Here is an 18,781-nt window from a genome sequence, read left to right on the forward strand (position 1 = left end):
TTCTTACTTATAAAGCCTTGGTAAATATATATTCTTTTACTTTTCACAAATAATCTATTAATTTGCATTTTTTATGTAATCATGACGATGTATTGTTTTAATTATCACTATTATTTTTAAGTATAAAATATTCTCATTTTCGTAAGTTCATAATTTATGACACAACCAAAATTAGCTAGATTCTCTAAAGATTCTCCTCAAACTTTGGACTATAAATATAGATCCTCTCACCCACCCACCACGATCTCCCAGCTTCTCTCTTATACAAAACTCTCCTTTTCTATTCCTCATCAATGGCGCTCCGGAAAACTCTTGGGAAGCGTCCGTTGAGCTGTTATGGAATCACCTCATCGCTTGCTACCGTAGAGAACTCTCCGATCTCACTCCATACCGCACCTCGCCGGGAGTACGTGGCCCTGCCTGATTCCGGTGAAAGAGGATTCTTCCGACGGTTCTTTCACCTGAGGCCTTTGGAACAGCCGTCGCCGGGATTTCCGAAGATCTTCTCGGTTCCTGTGGGTGAAAAGTTGAGAGAAAAGCTTCGAGGCATAAACATTTCTGGAGATCAGCTTCAGTTGGAAGGAATAGCTCAGCCTCGACCTCTACCAACGGATGCCAGGGCTAAGGTTTCTGTTGAAGATGCGAGGAAGCTATTGAGGGCTTCTCAAATCCAGAAGCTTAAAGCGAAGCTAAGAGAGATTCCAAAAAGTTCGATTTCTTATTACGAGTTTGTTCAGATCTGCCTTGATAGATGTGGAAATGAAGCTCAAGGTTTAGAACTCGCCAAAGTGCTGGATCATTCGGGAAACGTCATCGTTTTAGGGAACGTCGTTTTCCTCCGCCCCGAAGAGGTATAAAATTTCTCTCCCTCCATCTTATTTATTTTAAGAATTATTATTTAATATATTATCGGTGACTAATGGTGAGTTTGAATGAGCGGTTCGTTTACTTGCGGTTAACGTAAAAACAGCGGTGACATTGAGATTAGATACTGTAGCGATACTGGTGCGTGAGACAAAAAGTAAACTAAACTAAACGCACCGCACACCGCACTCAATTGCCCATCCAAACTCACCCTGAGTCAATAAAAGCTTAAAAATAAATATAAATAATCCATTACTAGTCTTCCAAACTGTTTGGAGTGCAATGCACGCGCTGTTGCGAAGTGGGTCTGGTTCAGCCGAATGGTCAGCTGCAGTGGACAGTCATAGTAGGCTAAACGAAGGCTTTTAAATGACCATTCTAATTTCTAAAAGTCTAAATTAGGTTCATGAATGACTAACCTAAAGCATGGGGGTATGAATTGATTGTTGACTGAGTTTTATTCCCGCAGTTGGCTAAATCAATGGAAAGCATGATTTCGGAATCGATGGCCCTCCCAGATGACCCAAGAAGAAAAGAGCTAGAAGAAATGGAGAAACAAAAGGCTGAAATAGACAAAAAGGCCAAGGCTCAGGTTCGTGGTGAGCTTTATTGTGGGCTGGGGTTCCTACTGTTTCAAACACTGGGATTCATGAGGCTTACGTTTTGGGAACTAAGTTGGGACGTGATGGAGCCCATATGCTTCTTCGTCACCTCCCTGCACTTTGCCTCTGCCTATGGGTTTTTCCTCACCACTTCCACCGAACCCTCCTTTGAAGGCTATTTTCAACGCCGTTTCAAAACTAAACAAAAGAAACTCGTCAAGGCCCACGGCTTTGACATCGAAAAATACAATAAACTTCGTCAAGCCTTTTATCCCAACATCTCTAATGCCTTGCCGAGCTTGGAGCGTTGCTCCTCTACCACCTTAAAACATGAAGACGAGGCCTTCCTTTGACGCTCCTGCAAAGGAAACTAATGGAGTTTTTTTCTTCTTCTTCTTCTAGCACTAGTTATATAATATTATGCGAAATAGAAAAAGGAACTAAGGATTCTATGATGTGGATCGCCAGTGACTTTGATATTTGAATCATAATTGTTCTTATCCAGTATCGATTCTTCAGACGATTGAGTACTATTAAGTAGAGTGCTGTAAAACCAAAATTAGCAAAGCAAGAAGCAAGATCCACATGCATAGTGGTTCTTAGATGTACAGCAATAGGCTATTATCGATGAACTAACTGGCTTTGTATTAGATCACGTGTCCTAGTTTTTGAGGGCGTGAGTTGATTTAGGTCTTTCTCTAATGATCTTGTAAATTGGTCCCAAGTCTTTTCTCAGGGAACTTTGTAAAGAGTAGTACTAGTATAAATTTCAAACGAATAGCCTTTTTTTTTTTAAGAAAATAATAAATAATTAGCTTTTTTATTTTTATATTAGGTTTAAATCAGTTAAAAATAAAATATCTAAATATCGAACTTAAGCCTAAAAAGTTTTATTTATAATTACCTTTTATCATTCTACCTAACAACAAAAAATGAAATTTTCCCCATAAACAACAACAACAACAAAAAACCCCTAAAAATGAAATGTTTAAATCATCTAAAAATCGAAACTTTTTTGGTAGTGAAAACAAAACCTATCGCATTAAAAAGTAACTTTTCGATGATTCTCTAAGTACTACTTGAATGAAAATATGCTAAATCGTAGTTTAATTTATATATGATTATAACACTAATTAATTGATACTTAGTTTAAAATTACAAATATGCACCCAGTGATAATAGTTGTAAAAATTGAATGTACAATTAGATTATCTGTGTTTATCATTGTATAATAATTACTAATACATGCAATATCTATACATCATTTATCATCTATAAATTATTTATAATATATAAAAAACGAATTGAGAGAAATTTTTAAATGGACAATAATACATTTTATTGTTGATTATATTATATATTAGAATAATATTTATTAATGTATTACTAATTATTATGTGATAATAAAAAAATAATATTAATTAACTATTAGATCATTGAATGTATTTGAATAAATTAAGAATAATAAAACCCCTTAAATAAATGATACATATATTATTGTTTAGCATATGTTAAAGTAATAAAATCTTATTGGCATAAAATAAAAATAATTATAATTATTTATTAATAGTGCTTTTATATAAAATATAAAAGAATTTTAATTATTTTATTTTATTAATAATTTTATGAACCATCATCAATATCTTTATTATTATGAATATTTAAAGTATTATGCAAACAATCCAACCATGTGTAACGGCTCAACTTTCAGTGGTATCAGAAAATGCGGTTTGAAACCCTATTTTTATAAATCGAGTCTGTAAATATAAAATAATAATAATTACAGAATTAATATAAAAATATATTAAAGATTGGTCGAATAATTTTGTCAAATTAGTAGTTGATTAAGGCCCAGAGACTAAATTATAAAATCTAATAGCTATAAATTTTTAGTTGGCAAAAGGTTTGAAGACCTATCTAGCAATTAACCTAATGTTCAAAATGGTGAACAAACCATTTTCTACTATACAAATGATTAAGAGATAATTAAAGTAACTAAGGCATGATTAACTTAATTAAACTATGTTAATTAGTGATTAATCATGGTATACAAGCATAAGTTAATGCAAAAAAAAATGCATCATCTTTCTCTCCTTCACCGTCCACCATTGTAGAAACCAAATAAAACTCTTCAAGCTTTTGAAGCTTTCTGCCAATAAATAAATTGAAGGTAAATAAGTCATTTTTCATGTAATTTTTAAAGATTTTGGGTCATGAGAACTTTATTTAGCTAGCCTATGTATCAATTTGATAAATTGTTAAAGTTTTAGAATGTTGCATGGTTTATTACTTGATGAATTATGTTTGAAATTGATATATTTCAAGCTTAGATTGTAAAGTTAATTTAGCTTGTTTGTTAACTTTGTTACATTTGAGACTAAATTGAATAAATATAAAATCTATCATGAAATTATGTTAGGAATATAAAATATAAGGTCCCAAATGAGAATATATGAAATCAGATTTTAATCCGAAGCTAGGAATTGAAAGTTATGTCTATCCCAAGTTTAGAGACTAAATTGAATAAAATGTAAAATATGTGAGAAAATTGAAAAATGGATTTACTAGAACCATGCATCTTATAGTATTGTATAATACTATTTGACAATAATTTGATAAACAATATATTTATCTAGATCAATATTTAGATCAAATTGGAGTTAATAGGGGAAAAGCTAAATCTGCATATTAGTCCCTGAAGAATCCACTCGTTTGTGTTTTGAATAAGTAAGTTCATATGGAACTTACATCTCATTTTGTATGATATGTGTACTTGTATTTAATTTGGTATATGTATGCTTGAGTATGCTTTGAAGTACTAGTGAATTTGGCATGTATGGCTATTAATAAATTAAATTGAAATGTTATGTGATGATTGACTATTACGTAATAATATAAGGCATAAATGTGAAAATCTGAATGACTACAAGGTATAGAAATGAAACATGTGATCATTTACAGGGTGTGATAAGTAAACATGGATAATTACAGGGTATAAACGTGTGAAAATGATTGATTACAGGGATGATAATGAAATGTGTGTAATTAATGCCCATGTGAACTTGGTAAAAGGTTAGGATACAATCGGCATGCCAATAGGGTCATATGCGTGCTTGTACGGGATATGAGATTGTTCAGAGATTATTACAAGTTATATCGAGATCCAACATCTGTTGTGGATCATCGAGCATTATATGTCTCTACAAAGACCCTGGTGTGGTGTAGTTCACTCATGTATCCAACTCTGTTTTATTAGGATTCCATCGGGTGAAATATTATAATTGAAATAAGAAACTTGAAAATGTGATGATTGTGTGTAATTGTATAACCTTATCGATTGATAATTTGCCATGTCACTGAAATGAATATGTTTAAATGGTAAAACCTTATAGATTGATAACGGGATATGTCATTGAAATGTGTTAATTGGAATTGGAATAACATTGTAGATTGATGTTAGAATATGACATTGAGATAAGTTATGCGAAGGTGATTTAAATTGGTTATGCTTTGAATTTTGTTTATGATGTTTAAGGTGCATGAATGCTTTTTGCTCACCTTATTGAAATTTTAATGTGTCATGTCATAGCCAAACTAAGGTAGCTGACATGCTTGTATATAAATATGGTAAACATATTATGTAACAGCCCAATTTTCAGTGGTGTCAGAAATAGTGGTTTGAGACCACTAAATCTGACAAGTGAGCTCATAAATTTTATTTTATAATGTTTATGAGTTGATTGTGAATTTAGGAAGGCTTGTGAATTAGTGAATTATGCTTTAGAAATATTTGTTAGATTAATTAGTTTTAAAAACGAGGCATCGAGACCTCGATTTTATAAACCGAGCCATAAATATTTTTATAAATATTTAAAAAGTGTCATTAAGGTAGTATTAAATTTTCGTTAGAAAATTTTATCATTTCGATAGTTAATTAACTAAAAAAGACTAAATTGAAAAAGGTGCAAAACTTGCTAATTAAAGAAATAGTGATTAAATGGCTTAATTATTGAACAAAGGAGGACTTAAGGAGCAATTATGCCTAAAATAAAGGCATGAGGCGACATAAGCAGAAAAGAAAAAAAAACATGTGACAAAAGGGTAAAATTGTAAATTTTGTGAAATTAACTTAAATAAATTTAATTCTAAACTTTTCTAGGCTATTCTTCTACTACTTTTCAGTCCAAAAACGCCATTGAAGGTCCTTTAAGCTGGTTTTTCATATTTTTGCATCATGTGAGTTCAATTCTTGCTCTTTTCTTTTAATTTTTGTGTTTTTAAGACTTTTACAATTAGGTCCAACTATCTAATTCATTAGTTTTTGATTCTATGGGTAATTTTGAAAGTTACCATTGATGAGTGTTGGATTTTATGACGAATTAACATGGATTTGAAGTTTTAATTTTGTTATATGATGATTTTATCAAGTAATTTCGATAAAAATATATTTTACGACCAATTTGTGAAAAAGATTAAATATTAGGGTTTGGTATTAAATTTTGTTTATTAAAGGCTGTGTAGTAGCTTATAATATTTAGATAAAGTGTTAATTGAGAAAATTTAGCTCATTTGATGAGTTAATTAGTGAGGGACTAAATCGAAAAAATTGTAAAAGTTGAGGTAATTGTGTAATTTTGAAATTTGAAGGGTAAAAATTGTGAAGTGGACTAAAATTAAAATATATGCTAATGAATGAAAAATTTATATTCTAAATCAAGAGCTTGTAGATTAACGAGAAGGGAAATTAGCCGAGGAGTCTCTAAACTATTAAAAATTTTACAATCTAGCCCGAGTAAGTTCATATGGTTAAAATTTCATGATTATTTGCCAATTTAGGAATGATATAATATATTTATTCATATTTTTTTTGTTGAAATTAAGATTATTGTAAAAGTATAAAAATTGAATTGAATGTTTAAAACGAGTAGAACGTAGGATTAAGTACGATCGTTCTGTGGCAAAGAATGAATTGACGGATAAGACCAAGGTTGGACCATGGCAATGTTTAAATGTAAGACCATAGCTGAGCTATGGCATTTTAATGAAAAAACCATAACTGGGTTATGGCACCTTGAACGTAAGACCATGGTTGGACCATGGTAGTATAGATACATGTGTAAGACCATAGCTGAGCTATGGCATTCTAATGATAAGACTATAATTGGGTTATGACACTACAAATGTACGACCATGGCAGGGCCATGGCAATACATGTGTAAGACCATAGTTGGACTATGGCACAAAAAGAACGATGTACTCATATCCGTAAGCCGTTCTTCAATTCAGTAAGAAATGGTAAAAGACTTATGTGATTGAATTGAAAGATTTATATATTATTATTGATATTGATCTGAAGGAAGTGTGTTTATTGATTATATTGTAATTGACAGGGAAAAATGTATAATTTATTTACAATTTAATTTATTATATTATATTAAGTTTTATAAGATCAAAGTTTAACCTATTGAACTTACTAAGCTTCATTAAGCTTAATTTTGTTGTTTAATGTTCTTGTAGATTAACGTGTAGTCAGAAGATCGGATCAACACATCAAGCTACACTATCCAGTTTATTCCGATAGTTTTTGCAATTTAAATTTTGGTTTATATGGCATGTATAGGGTTGGTTTGGCAATGAAATAGTTTGAATTGTGGTTGGGATATATTGGTGTATGTAAATTTTGAGTACAAGTTAATGTCAAAATGGGTGAGAGAAGTGGCTTTAAAATGACCTATTTTCGTCCACACGGGCAGAGACACAGGCATGTGTCCCCTGCTTTTAAGAAAATTTTTGAAATTTTGGGAAAATTTACTGAGTAACCGATTTAGTCCCGGATCACTTCTAAGGTGAATATTGGGCCTCGAAAGTCCTTCTAAGGGACAATATAAGTGTTATATAATTGATCCTTAATATGTGTAACAAAAGTTGGGAAATGTTTGTATTTAATTCGTAAAGTTCGGTAATGCTCTGTAGCCCTATTTCGGTAACAGATAAGGGTTAGGGGTGTTATATATTATTTTCCATTTTAACTTACTAAGCATTTACATGTTTACTCTAATTGTTTTACCTATTTGTAGATCATCACCTTGTGGAACTTACTGAGTTGAATCAGTGCGAAGCACATACTATCATCGAGACGATAGAATTATATTAATTTTGAGTCCAAATATTTGTGACTAGAGGTGATCATGGGCGGGCTTGGGCTTCAACATAATTTTAGGCCCGTTTTCTAGGCTTGGGCTAGACCCGACCTGAAAAATAGACCTAAAATTTTGTCAAAGCCCAACTCGAATAAAAAATGCTAAAACCCAAACCTGGCTCGCCTATATTAATTTTGTTTATAATATTATTTTTATATAAAAATAAATTTAAAAATATAATACATTAAATACACTAAAAATATTAAAATAAATATTTCCCAACAAATTGAAATTAAATTAAAAAATATTTGTACTTAAAAAACACTAAAATAGGTGTAACTTAACAAGCAAATACCTCTAAAATAATAATAAAATTAATAAAAAATAATTATACAGTATCCAAATAATAACAATAAAATAATAACAATATAATAGCTAAATAACAACACAGTAGCAAAACGTATCAACAATTATTTATATAGTTTGCAAATTCGAGCTGAGACAAGTCCGGACCAAAAAAGCTTACCTGAGACTCGGTTTGTTTAGAAAACGAGCCTCATTTTTTGCCTAAACCTATTTTTTGAGCTTATATTTTTATCTAAACTCTCTAATTTTTTTATTGGGTCTTCGGACCGGATTAAAGTTTTTTATGAAAAAGAAAAAAAGAAAAGGGGGCTTAAAGAGAAATGGGCTTTGGAGCAGACTAAAGAGGAAATCGAGGTCCAAGGGGATGGTGGGCGGGTGCATACAATTCCACAAAGTCAACAAATTTAAGCAGCTTTTTGCATTGAAGTTTTCAATTTATACATTCACATCGGATAACCAGTGTTGGTTCTTTCTTAGCATTTGGACTAAGCAACATTAACATATTTTCTAAACCTCATCCACTTCTTATTTTTAAAGCAATATATATATATTACACCCTCAAAGTCTAACAGCTCACTTGCATATCATTATCCAGAGAAAAAGATGTTTGAACCCTTTCTACTGGGGCATGGAGTACAAAATTATTAGAGTTTGGTGCCCACTCCACATCGTTTTAAGAAGCTATGTAGCCATGTCCCATGCATATTATGATATTTATTCATCATTATCCATTAACCCGACCCAAATCCATATCCAAATCCTGCTCTGCTTTGCTCAGCTCATTTTGTTTTCCCAACCCTGGACCTCAGCACTCACCACTCACCCACCCTAACAAAGTACCCAACGTAATTCGATTAATGATTGTAAATATAAGATATTTGCTATTCAGATAAATTAGACCTGCCTGTCTACCACTACTACTATACCGCTTGAAGCAGCATTCGGCTCTAGACTCGAGACCCAGCTAACACTTTTTGTTATCAAGAAAAAGCAAACAACATTTTCTCTTTGGGAGTAAATCTAACCACTTGTACCGTGTCCAACTAATCCCATCAACTCTACTAGCTAAATTGAATCCCAACTTCACATAATTATTTTATACAATTATTTTCTAAAATTCAATATTTATAATATTTTCCTATAACCCTTTCTCAACCTAAAAATCCTAGTATTAATTTCTAGTGGGTATTAGACCAAGTAACAACCTCATTTGTCCCTTTTCATTCATTTTCGGTTCTTACTCTTGAGTAGGTATTATTAGGTCATTGTTGTGTTCATGTTTGATTAATTAAATGTAAAATTATTTTTGGTAATAAAATTATCAATATATAATATTATTTATCACAATATTTGGTATTTTATATTACTTTCTTTGATGTATTTAGTCGAAATATCAAAATTTATTATTCTTATAAAAATTGATTCTATTTTTTATTCTTTACAACACAATAATTTAAGTTTTATGATATTTTATTTTACTCATAATTTAATATATATTTTTAGTAAAATAGTTTAAATAAAATGTAATTGAAAAATAATAATAAATAGTTAGGAGTTAGGACTTCTTTTTAATAAAAACATTTGTATTAAGAAATATTCTTTGTTATCATTTAAATGTAAATTTGACCAAAATATAATAAGTACAACGAAATATTAATTTTTTCAATTTATAATAAAAAATATAATTGAAATAGTACTTGAAGATATATCAAAGAATGGGATAATTTAAATCATTACTTTATTCCTTTTAAAAAATCATTAGATTTTATTATTATTTCATTTCAGATTAAGTAAAATGAATTGAAATCATTAAGAGTAGAATTGTCTAAAATCTCGATTTACATAAGATTACATAGAGAATACGTGGTTTTGATATTACTCCATATATCTCAACGTCTTGACACTATTGGGAGCATAAGATTATCGTTTCATGTAATCTTTGAAACCCAAGCAAGAAAATATTATTCCAGAATCTTACATTATCTCCAAGAGTGTAAGATTACTCGAACTAATTGATAATTCAAATTGATTTGATTCTTATTTTTTCATATGAGTTTTGGATTATTTTTGGACTTATTAAAATAAGACAATTCTTGTTTTATAGCATTTGGACATTATTAGATGAAGTTTGAAAATCTTTTTCATGCCTATATATTTTTGAAAAAAGCATCCTTTACATGCAAATTTAAGCTATTTTTATTATTTTAAATATTTGTTACATAAAAAAATTAAATAAAAACAAAATTCAATTCAAATAAGTGCAAATTTTAAACCTTTATTTATATGACCTTGTAATTTAAAGAAAAAGTCATTTTAGCCATTTATTTAAATTTTCATCTCTTTTAGCCATTAAATTTATATATTGTTTATCAAATGACTCCAAAATAAATGGAAATGCTAAAATGTGTTAAATTATTTATTTTTTCTTTTATAATTCAGATATTCACAAATGGAAATGGAAATGTTAATATCTGTTAAATCTTTTAACCATTAGATTTTTAAAAATAAATGGAAATGGTAATAACCATTCACACCTTTAAAAAAACAGATGAAAATTTGGAATCACACTCAATTAAATGAAACCGATAAGAGGTCTTAATCCAGAATGTTTTTTAAATTAGAGTTGTGCTCATTAATTTATAAGCATGCTGGCCATTGGGGAATAATCTCCTTTTATAAGCATTCAAATCTTAACAAACATATATACTCCAATCCAGAAAAGAAAAAACACAAAAGAGCCTGCTCTGCTCAGCTTTTCCCAGCGCAAATAAATCATCCACATCTCAACCGTTGGAATCCAACGGTTTCTAGATGGCTTCCACGATCTCTTGTCATGTGACTGACAGCCTTCCATCCTATAAACTCATCAGTATATTTTTTTCATAGTTGAGTGAAGGAGCTGGACTCCAACTTGTCTATATGTCTTAAATAACCGAAGCGACATAAAATAAACATCAAGTTGTAAGGAGCTCCTGCCGTAATTAATGTCGGCAAAGAGGAAAACTGAAATTTAATGCTGTTCCGTTGTTTTCTAAGAATAAGGACCCCACTCCATGGAGTGAACTGAAAGCATTCTTCCAGATCTCTGGATTTGAATTACCTTTCTTAAATGATGGTATTGTTTTGTTTTGCCTTTAATAAATAATCTCTTACTTGTTTACATAACGTGAGGAGTTACCAAGCTGTACAAATATACCCACTTGCTGTCTGATAAGCATGCATGAGAAAAACGTTGTTATTTTTATGAATTTATGCAGCCGTGCCTTGGCTTATTAATTGCTCTGCCATTTTCAATGCTTTGCTTGAATTGCGAATCAAACTCTCCCATTGACCCCGTAAACGTGTTCGCATCTCTTTGCATATTTGGCGAGTAATTTAAGAAATAGATATTATATGGAGAAAGCCCCTAAATTGTTACCATTTTAATTGAACATAGATTATATTATATTTATATTTATGATAATAGTTGTAAACTCATTCACCACTTCCATTTTCTTTTAACTAAATGGATCTACCTAAAATAAAAATAAGGATATATTTGCCACATCTTATCCAAACTGTAGGACCAAATATCTTCTGATAGATTGGCAAGTAGATGTAGGGCACGCTGGCTTTAATATTAATTAATATATGTGAGGGTATTTAATTTGATAATTTATCAACATTAAATTCATCAGATATACCTAATGTAGGAAAAGATTAAGCTATTGACTAATCATTTTATAATACAGAAACGTTGGCAAGGAAAATTAGTATTTTATAATAAGCAAGCATGGAGGGCTACCAGACGTCTACCTAAAATTACCATTTCCACTTATTTTATTTAGAAAACCTATACTATTTAAACAAAATAGTCCTTTTGTTTTTAATTCTTTCGAGTTTAAAAAATTAAAAGTACAGTTAATAATACTGCTTATATTTAAATATTTATGGATTCATTTTTAATTTTAAAAATCTCACCTATTCAAATTTAATAAAAAATTATATACTTTCAAGCCTAAGACTTCCTTTAGCTTCTAGAAACACTGGTTGAAAATTTATAGAAATAGTTTTAAGTAAATTAAAATATGCAAGAAATAGAAAAAATAATAAAATTTAGTTTTATATATCAAATCTCTTACACTAGATCGAATCTATACAAATGTAGGACTTATTTTATTTTATTTCTTATATTTCTATAGTATAAAAATAGGTAATAAACATGTTTTTCTTATATCTATGTTTCAAATCAAAATTTTGCATAAAAATAAAATTCTTTAGAAATGGAAAAGAATATTTTTCAAAATCAAACTACACCTAAATTCTTGGAAAAAGACTAATTCTTAAAAGCCCAAAGTGTAGAAGGAGTGAGAGCATATGTAAACCAAAAAAATTTGCCAATGATAATAGAATAAAAAATGATGGTCTCCACCCACCCCCAACAACATCTGCTGATATTTTATATATAATAATATATATCATTTCCTCTCCTCTCTCTTCATTTCCCTCTTTTTTTCTTCACTGTCACTGTTTCTCATCTCTCATAATAGAATAGAGAAAAAACCAGACACATGGGAAAGCCAGATAAAGAAAATTTACAAATCTTGTCTTTCTAGCAGTGTTGATTCACTGCACGAGAATAATCCATTTTTTTGTTTTTTGTTTTTTTTTAAATTGTAAGTTATTCACCATTATATTCCTTTCCTTCTTTTGTTTGTTTGGGCTTCTACAAATCGAAAGAGCTTCGTAAAATTGTTTTTTGTTGGGAAGGTTTTCGGATTGGATTTTGGTGTCGAAATGTGGATGGAAGGGTTGGTTTTATTGGTGGTAAACTCGATTGAAGAATCGATAGAGATTAGATGAGTTAGTGTCTACTTTTTAGATATTTAATGGAGCTCCTAATCCGCTTTGGTTCAACAACCGTAGTCAGATTTGGTTTTAAGCTTCGATTTGCCGCCATTATATTCAAGGTAAAGTTCCCATTTCACTTTAATTTCTTTTTTGAAAAAAAAAAAACTGTTTGAATAGTAAAAGGGCTGGAAGGTGTATGCTTTTGATTGTGGAAATAAGTACAAAATGTTGCAGAGCTTTTGGTGTCAAGGACAAATTAGTTCGACAAGGAAGAGATATTTCGAACATTACTGTTTATATGTATATCAAGAAAAATTGTTTGTTTGTTTCTTCGTATAAAGATGTTTCTTTTTTGTACTTCATAGTTTTATTTATATTTAGTTAATTCGTCGTAATTAGTTTCCTTTTTTGCTGCGCTTTCCTTTTCTGGAAGGTGTTTACTAAGGATTAGTTGTTGGTAAAAATGTGAGCTCTTAGTTTAATGAAATCTGAAAAGTAGCTGGAACTCATACATTTACTGCTTTTTGCTATATCCCCAATTTATTACTTTTGAGTTACTTGAAGTTGAAATTTTTGGGGTCAACGTCACATCAAGTAAGCTAAATCGGAGCTCATGATTTGCAAAAAATTAATCTTTGTGCCGGTATTAGCCACTCGTCGCTCTGTTTTATTAGATCCGTTGTTGCATAGAGTTCTTCGTTTTTTATTTTGGGGTTTCTTGTTTGTGCATTTCCCTTTAAACTCAAGCTTTTCTGGTTTCTACTGCAGATTTTATTGATATTCTTATGGTTTGAAGCTTCTGCTGCAAAATTTAGGGAGAATCATCTGCAGTGGGAAGTCCCAGAAAGAGGAAGTAGTGAAAACATTGTCTCACATTCATGTATTCATGACCAGATAATTGAGCAGAGGACACGACCAGGTCGTAATATTTACTCGGTTACCCCTCAGGTTTATGAACATTCCGATATCCCAGATCATGTCCACCACAAAGGAAGGTCGTTGCTTGGGGTTCCTGAATTGCTTGGGCATACAAAGGATGCTAAGCAACCTATAAGAATTTATTTAAATTATGATGCTGTTGGTCACTCACGGGATAGAGATTGTCGAAAAGTTGGTGACATTGTGAAGGTGGGTCCTATATGTTTCCTATAAACTCCATATTGCTGGTCTGGTCATGGTTGTGAATCTAATGTTGGATATTTGGTGTTTGTTTGTTCGTTTCCAGCTTGGGGAGCCTCCTGTGAGTTCTCCTGGATTACCCTCCTGCAATCCCCATGGTGGTCCTCCAATTTATGGTGGCTGTTGGTATAATTGCACTTTGGATGATATATCCGGGGAGGATAAACGTCATTGCCTTCGCGAGGTTTTACTTTGTATTTACAAATATGTTTTCTTTTCTTTGAGTTATGATTAATCAAATGCTGACTTTCAAAAGAAATTTTGTGAAGGCTCTAGGACAGACAGCTGACTGGTTTAAGAGAGCCTTGGCTGTAGAGCCTGTGAAAGGGAATTTGAGATTGAGTGGATATTCTGCATGTGGACAAGATGGAGGTGTGCAACTTCCACGTGAATATATTGAAGGTATCTCATTGCAGTTCCATTTCTTTGTTCAGATTCTACTTTCATCTTGAATGTGGCCTCTAAGAGTATTTTCCTGTTAGGTTTGTTCTTTTGTATATGTTAAATCTTTAAATTTTCTTGCAGAGGGTGTTGTTGATGCGGACTTGGTCCTGCTTGTGACTACGAGACCTACCACTGGCAACACTTTGGCATGGGCGGTAGCATGTGAACGTGACCAATGGGGCCGTGCAATTGCTGGTAATTTCTTGTTTCTCCATCTCTAATCGTGGAATATGTTGCTGTCATGTGCAGTAGAAATCTAAAATCAGAAGCAATGGCCAACTTCTGTTTTGTAGGCCACGTGAATGTTGCTCCTCGACATTTAACAGCTGAAGCAGAGACTTTACTTTCAGCTACTCTTATCCACGAGGTTTGACGATTTTATTTTCATTAGCATAGAAGGATAGAAGGAAATTTCATGTCCTAAACACTCGTCTAATCTTGTTCCAGGTTATGCACGTTCTTGGCTTTGATCCGCATGCTTTTGCCCACTTTAGAGACGAGAGAAAAAGGAGGCGTAGTAAGGTAATTGCTTGACATCTAGAATTAATATGCCCTTGATAAACTATTTGTGTGATAAACTTTCTGAAGTCAAAGCACAAATCCTCAGGACTTGTTCTTTGCCTTTGAAAATGGTGTTTGACTTCATAGTTGTATGAATGCTTTTGAGACTCTGTTGCTTATGTCTTGTCACTACCAATAAGAAAAGCCTATGTTTCTTATTGTGTGAGTATTTCATGGATGTAATTTAGAACCTTACTATCACACGGTCATTTCTGTGCAATTTGCAGGTTACTGAACAGAGCATGGATGAAAAGCTTGGAAGGATGGTAACTCGTGTAGTGCTTCCACGTGTTGTCATGCACTCACGACATCATTATGGGGTATTGTTAACTTCTCAGTTGTGCTGAGTTTTGTGGCTTTAGATTACTGAAAAACAAAATAAGAAAATCAAACAAATAGTTGATAGTTTAATTGACAGGCATTCTCAGAAAATTTTACGGGCTTAGAGCTAGAAGATGGGGGAGGACGTGGCACATCAGGTATTGACTTCTGTCCCTGTTATTTTTGTCTCTTTCCACTTTATTGAGGTGCTGGTTTGGGATTTTTAACTCTTGGAAACCATCTAAAAACTAGTGTACAATACATAATAAGGTTCTTAATTGAAGATGCAGCAGTTTGGTCCTAAATGCTTGAGTGATGACTTGGCTGCAGGATCTCATTGGGAAAAGAGGCTTTTGATGAATGAAATAATGACAGGATCTGTGGATACAAGATCAGTGGTTTCAAAAATGACTTTGGCTTTGTTGGAGGATAGTGGATGGTATCAAGCTAACTATAGCATGGCAGATCATCTTGATTGGGGTCGCAACCAAGGAACTGATTTTATTACTTCTCCTTGCAATCTCTGGAAGGGGGCTTATCATTGCAACACAACCAATTTTTCTGGTTGTACATATAACAGGGAAGCAGAGGGTTACTGCCCGATTGTAACTTATAGTGGAGACCTACCTAAATGGGCTCGGTATTTTCCTCTGGCTAACAAGGGTATTTTTCTCATTTGGTTCTTTTTATCTGTCTCATTTATGTTTTGAGACTGTCTGAGCCCTAGAATTATTTGTGAAGATTGAAGAATCACTGTATTGACATGAAATTTCGATTAGCTCACACATAAAGAAAGTTATTTTTAATGTTGGTTTACATCAAAATGTACTTCCTAAACTGATGCTGATGTTCTTCATGCAACTCAAGTATGCTAGTCAATGAAATGGTTTCAAGATATGGGCATTTAGTGGAATACCTTTAATGGTTATCAACATAGTTGGATTTTTAGTTTGGTCCTTGTAAGGTTTATGAACTTCTATTTTTGACCTTTGCAGGTGGCCAGTCTTCTCTGGCTGATTATTGCACATACTTTGTGGCTTACTCCGATGGATCTTGTACAGATACTAACAGTGCAAGGGCCCCAGACAGAATGTTAGGTGAAGTAAGAGGGAGCAACTCTAGGTGTGTTTTGACCTTATAAACTTCTGCGGGACATAAACTTTTTTCTTACATGGGACACAGTTTGACCTTGTAAGGCAATGGCTGATGAATTTTCTTTTGTGATGAATAGGTGCATGGCTTCGTCCTTAGTACGTACTGGTTTTGTACGGGGTTCTATCACCCAAGGAAATGGTTGTTATCAGCACAGATGTGTAAATAACTCTTTAGAGGTATGGATTGGTGTTTGTGTAAAAGCAGCCTTATAGCTTGAGAGTTATGACCTTTGTGGGCTGTCATTGTATTTTTTTCAAAATATAGTTCTTTGGCAAATGTTGATTTACTGCAATGTCCAAATTAAAACAAATCTTCTTTCAGTCATGCCATGGCTGAATGAAAATACCCTTTTTATTTATAACATTAAATGTTAAATTTCGAGCTTAAAAAAAGAGAGTTAAATTTGGCAAAGAAGCACTGGCTCATTGAGGTTTATACTCTTTCCACCTCGGAGTTTATCATTAATTTTGTTAAATAATTGTTCTTTCTAGGTTGCTGTGGATGGTATTTGGAAGGCATGTCCTGAAGCTGGTGGACCAGTTCAGTTCCCTGGATTTAATGGTAATTTTGATCTGCTTAACTTTTTAATCAATAAGATCCTATCTATATGCATTAATAATTTCTTTTGATGTTTTATCTGTAGGAGAATTGATTTGTCCTGCTTACAACGAACTCTGTAGCAATCGCCCTGTTTCTGTGTCAGAGCAATGTGCCAATTCTTGTAATTTGAATGGTGACTGTGTCAATGGAAAATGTCATTGCTTTCTTGGATTCCATGGTCATGATTGTAGTAAAAGTGAGCTCTCAAGGATCCATCTGTATTCCATTATTTAGACATCGTGTTATACAAAACCTCGTATATGAACTCTCTTCCTAACTAATCCTTTTCAATAAATTGATCTTATTTTCCTTTGTCCTCTTGTCTTATAAATTCCAGGATCTTGCCCTAACTATTGCAATGGGCGTGGAAAGTGTCTGTCAAATGGGGTTTGTGAATGTGAAAATGGCCGTACCGGAGTTGATTGCTCTACAGGTATAGTGTTATAAATATTTAAGTTGGAAAATATTCTTAGAGTTACTGAATAGTTATTTATTTATGTAACTTTTGGAGTATACATGTTTTATTCTATCCTATTAATGGTTTTCTGTAAGTTTCTGTGTTTGTGGAGTAAACTTTGAGGGTTCTAGCTTGTGACATCGTTGACTGCTGCTTCAACATACTAATGCATTCATAGATACCTATTCATGCCTGCATGAGGGGATAAATACAGTCAGTCAATTAGTTCCCTTTAATTTTCACTCAGACTGTTTTACTTGGAATTTTATGCAGCTGTCTGCGATGAACAATGCAGCCTACATGGTGGGGTCTGTGACAATGGAGTTTGTGAGTTCCGCTGCTCTGACTATGCAGGCTACACATGCCAGAACAGCTCCACACTCCTCTCCAGTCTTTCAGTATGCAAAAATGTGTTGGAGAGGGAGTTGTCTGGGCAACACTGTGCACCCAGTGAGGCAAGTATATTGCAGCAGCTAGAAGAAGTTGTTGTCATGCCGAATTACTACCGTCTGTTCCCTGGCGGTGCTAAAAAATTATTTAATAATCTCTTCGGGAGCAGCTACTGTGATGCAGCTGCGAAGCAACTAGCCTGCTGGGTAAAGTTACTCATCCCTGCTCTTCTATTTCCAAGCATTTTTCTTTTGTAGTACCTATTTTCTCCATTTATAACCAATCTCAGGAGCTCGACCCTAAAAAATGCTTAATCTATATGACACTAGATTTCTATCCAAAAATGTGATAATGATGGGGACAACAGATTACGAGTATGCCATTCAGCATGTCAGTCATATAATTTAGCATGTGGAGCTTCACTAGACTGCTCAGACCAAACACTTTTTAGTAGTGAGGAGGAAGGTGATGGCCAATGCACCGGCACTGGTGAGTTGAAGCTTTCGTGGTTTAACTGGTTGCGAACTAGCTTATTTTCAAGCAATACATCTTTGAAAAGAACATCTATAGAATATAGTCAGTCATAGGCTCTAATTGTTCTTCTAATTTTTGACTTGTAATTTTCTAGGATTCTAGCATAGTAAAGGTGGCACATAATACTGTGTCCCAGCTGTAGAGTTTGTTTGTGCTTGGCCCCAAAATCAATTAGAAAATTTGGACATCATTAGGCTTTGAAAGATGAAAGCCACTTGTAGAGAAAACAACCCCCCCCCCCAAAAAAAAAAAACCTCATTTACTGTTGGCCGAAGGCCTTGAAAGGAAAGCAAAATTCTCATTAATTTTGTACTTATCTCAGTATGTCCTTTCTCTTA

At 32.7% G+C, this 18,781-nt stretch overlaps 2 protein-coding genes across 3 annotated transcripts; both read left to right on the top strand.

The window, feature by feature from the left end:
* Positions 1–170: 170 nt before the first annotated feature.
* Positions 171–2,293, top strand: LOC107905399 (calcium uniporter protein 4, mitochondrial). Its single transcript, XM_016832045.2, has 2 exons — positions 171–851; positions 1,334–2,293. The coding sequence occupies exons 1-2, from the start codon at positions 294–296 to the stop codon at positions 1,817–1,819; spliced, it is 1,044 nt and encodes a 347-aa protein (XP_016687534.2). The 5' UTR covers positions 171–293; the 3' UTR covers positions 1,820–2,293.
* Positions 2,294–12,390: 10,097 nt separating this feature from the next.
* LOC107905395 (leishmanolysin-like peptidase) lies at positions 12,391–18,748 on the top strand. Of its 2 annotated transcripts, none has more exons than XM_016832041.2 (17): positions 12,391–12,921; positions 13,571–13,930; positions 14,028–14,165; positions 14,251–14,383; positions 14,507–14,620; positions 14,719–14,792; positions 14,873–14,947; positions 15,214–15,306; positions 15,405–15,465; positions 15,638–15,970; positions 16,303–16,429; positions 16,539–16,638; positions 16,954–17,023; positions 17,106–17,258; positions 17,400–17,495; positions 17,793–18,115; positions 18,239–18,748. In XM_016832041.2, exons 1-17 carry the CDS (start codon positions 12,841–12,843, stop codon positions 18,494–18,496), a joined length of 2,589 nt encoding a protein of 862 aa, XP_016687530.2. In that variant the 5' UTR covers positions 12,391–12,840; the 3' UTR covers positions 18,497–18,748. The 2 variants fall into 2 exon arrangements, with proteins under 2 accessions (XP_016687530.2, XP_016687531.2); XM_016832042.2 differs by lacking the exon at positions 12,391–12,921 and adding an exon at positions 13,260–13,445.
* The last annotated feature ends 33 nt before the right edge of the window (positions 18,749–18,781 follow it).

Source organism: Gossypium hirsutum, chromosome D05 (genome assembly GCF_007990345.1).
Source record: "Gossypium hirsutum isolate 1008001.06 chromosome D05, Gossypium_hirsutum_v2.1, whole genome shotgun sequence".
NCBI lineage: Eukaryota > Viridiplantae > Streptophyta > Magnoliopsida > Malvales > Malvaceae > Gossypium > Gossypium hirsutum.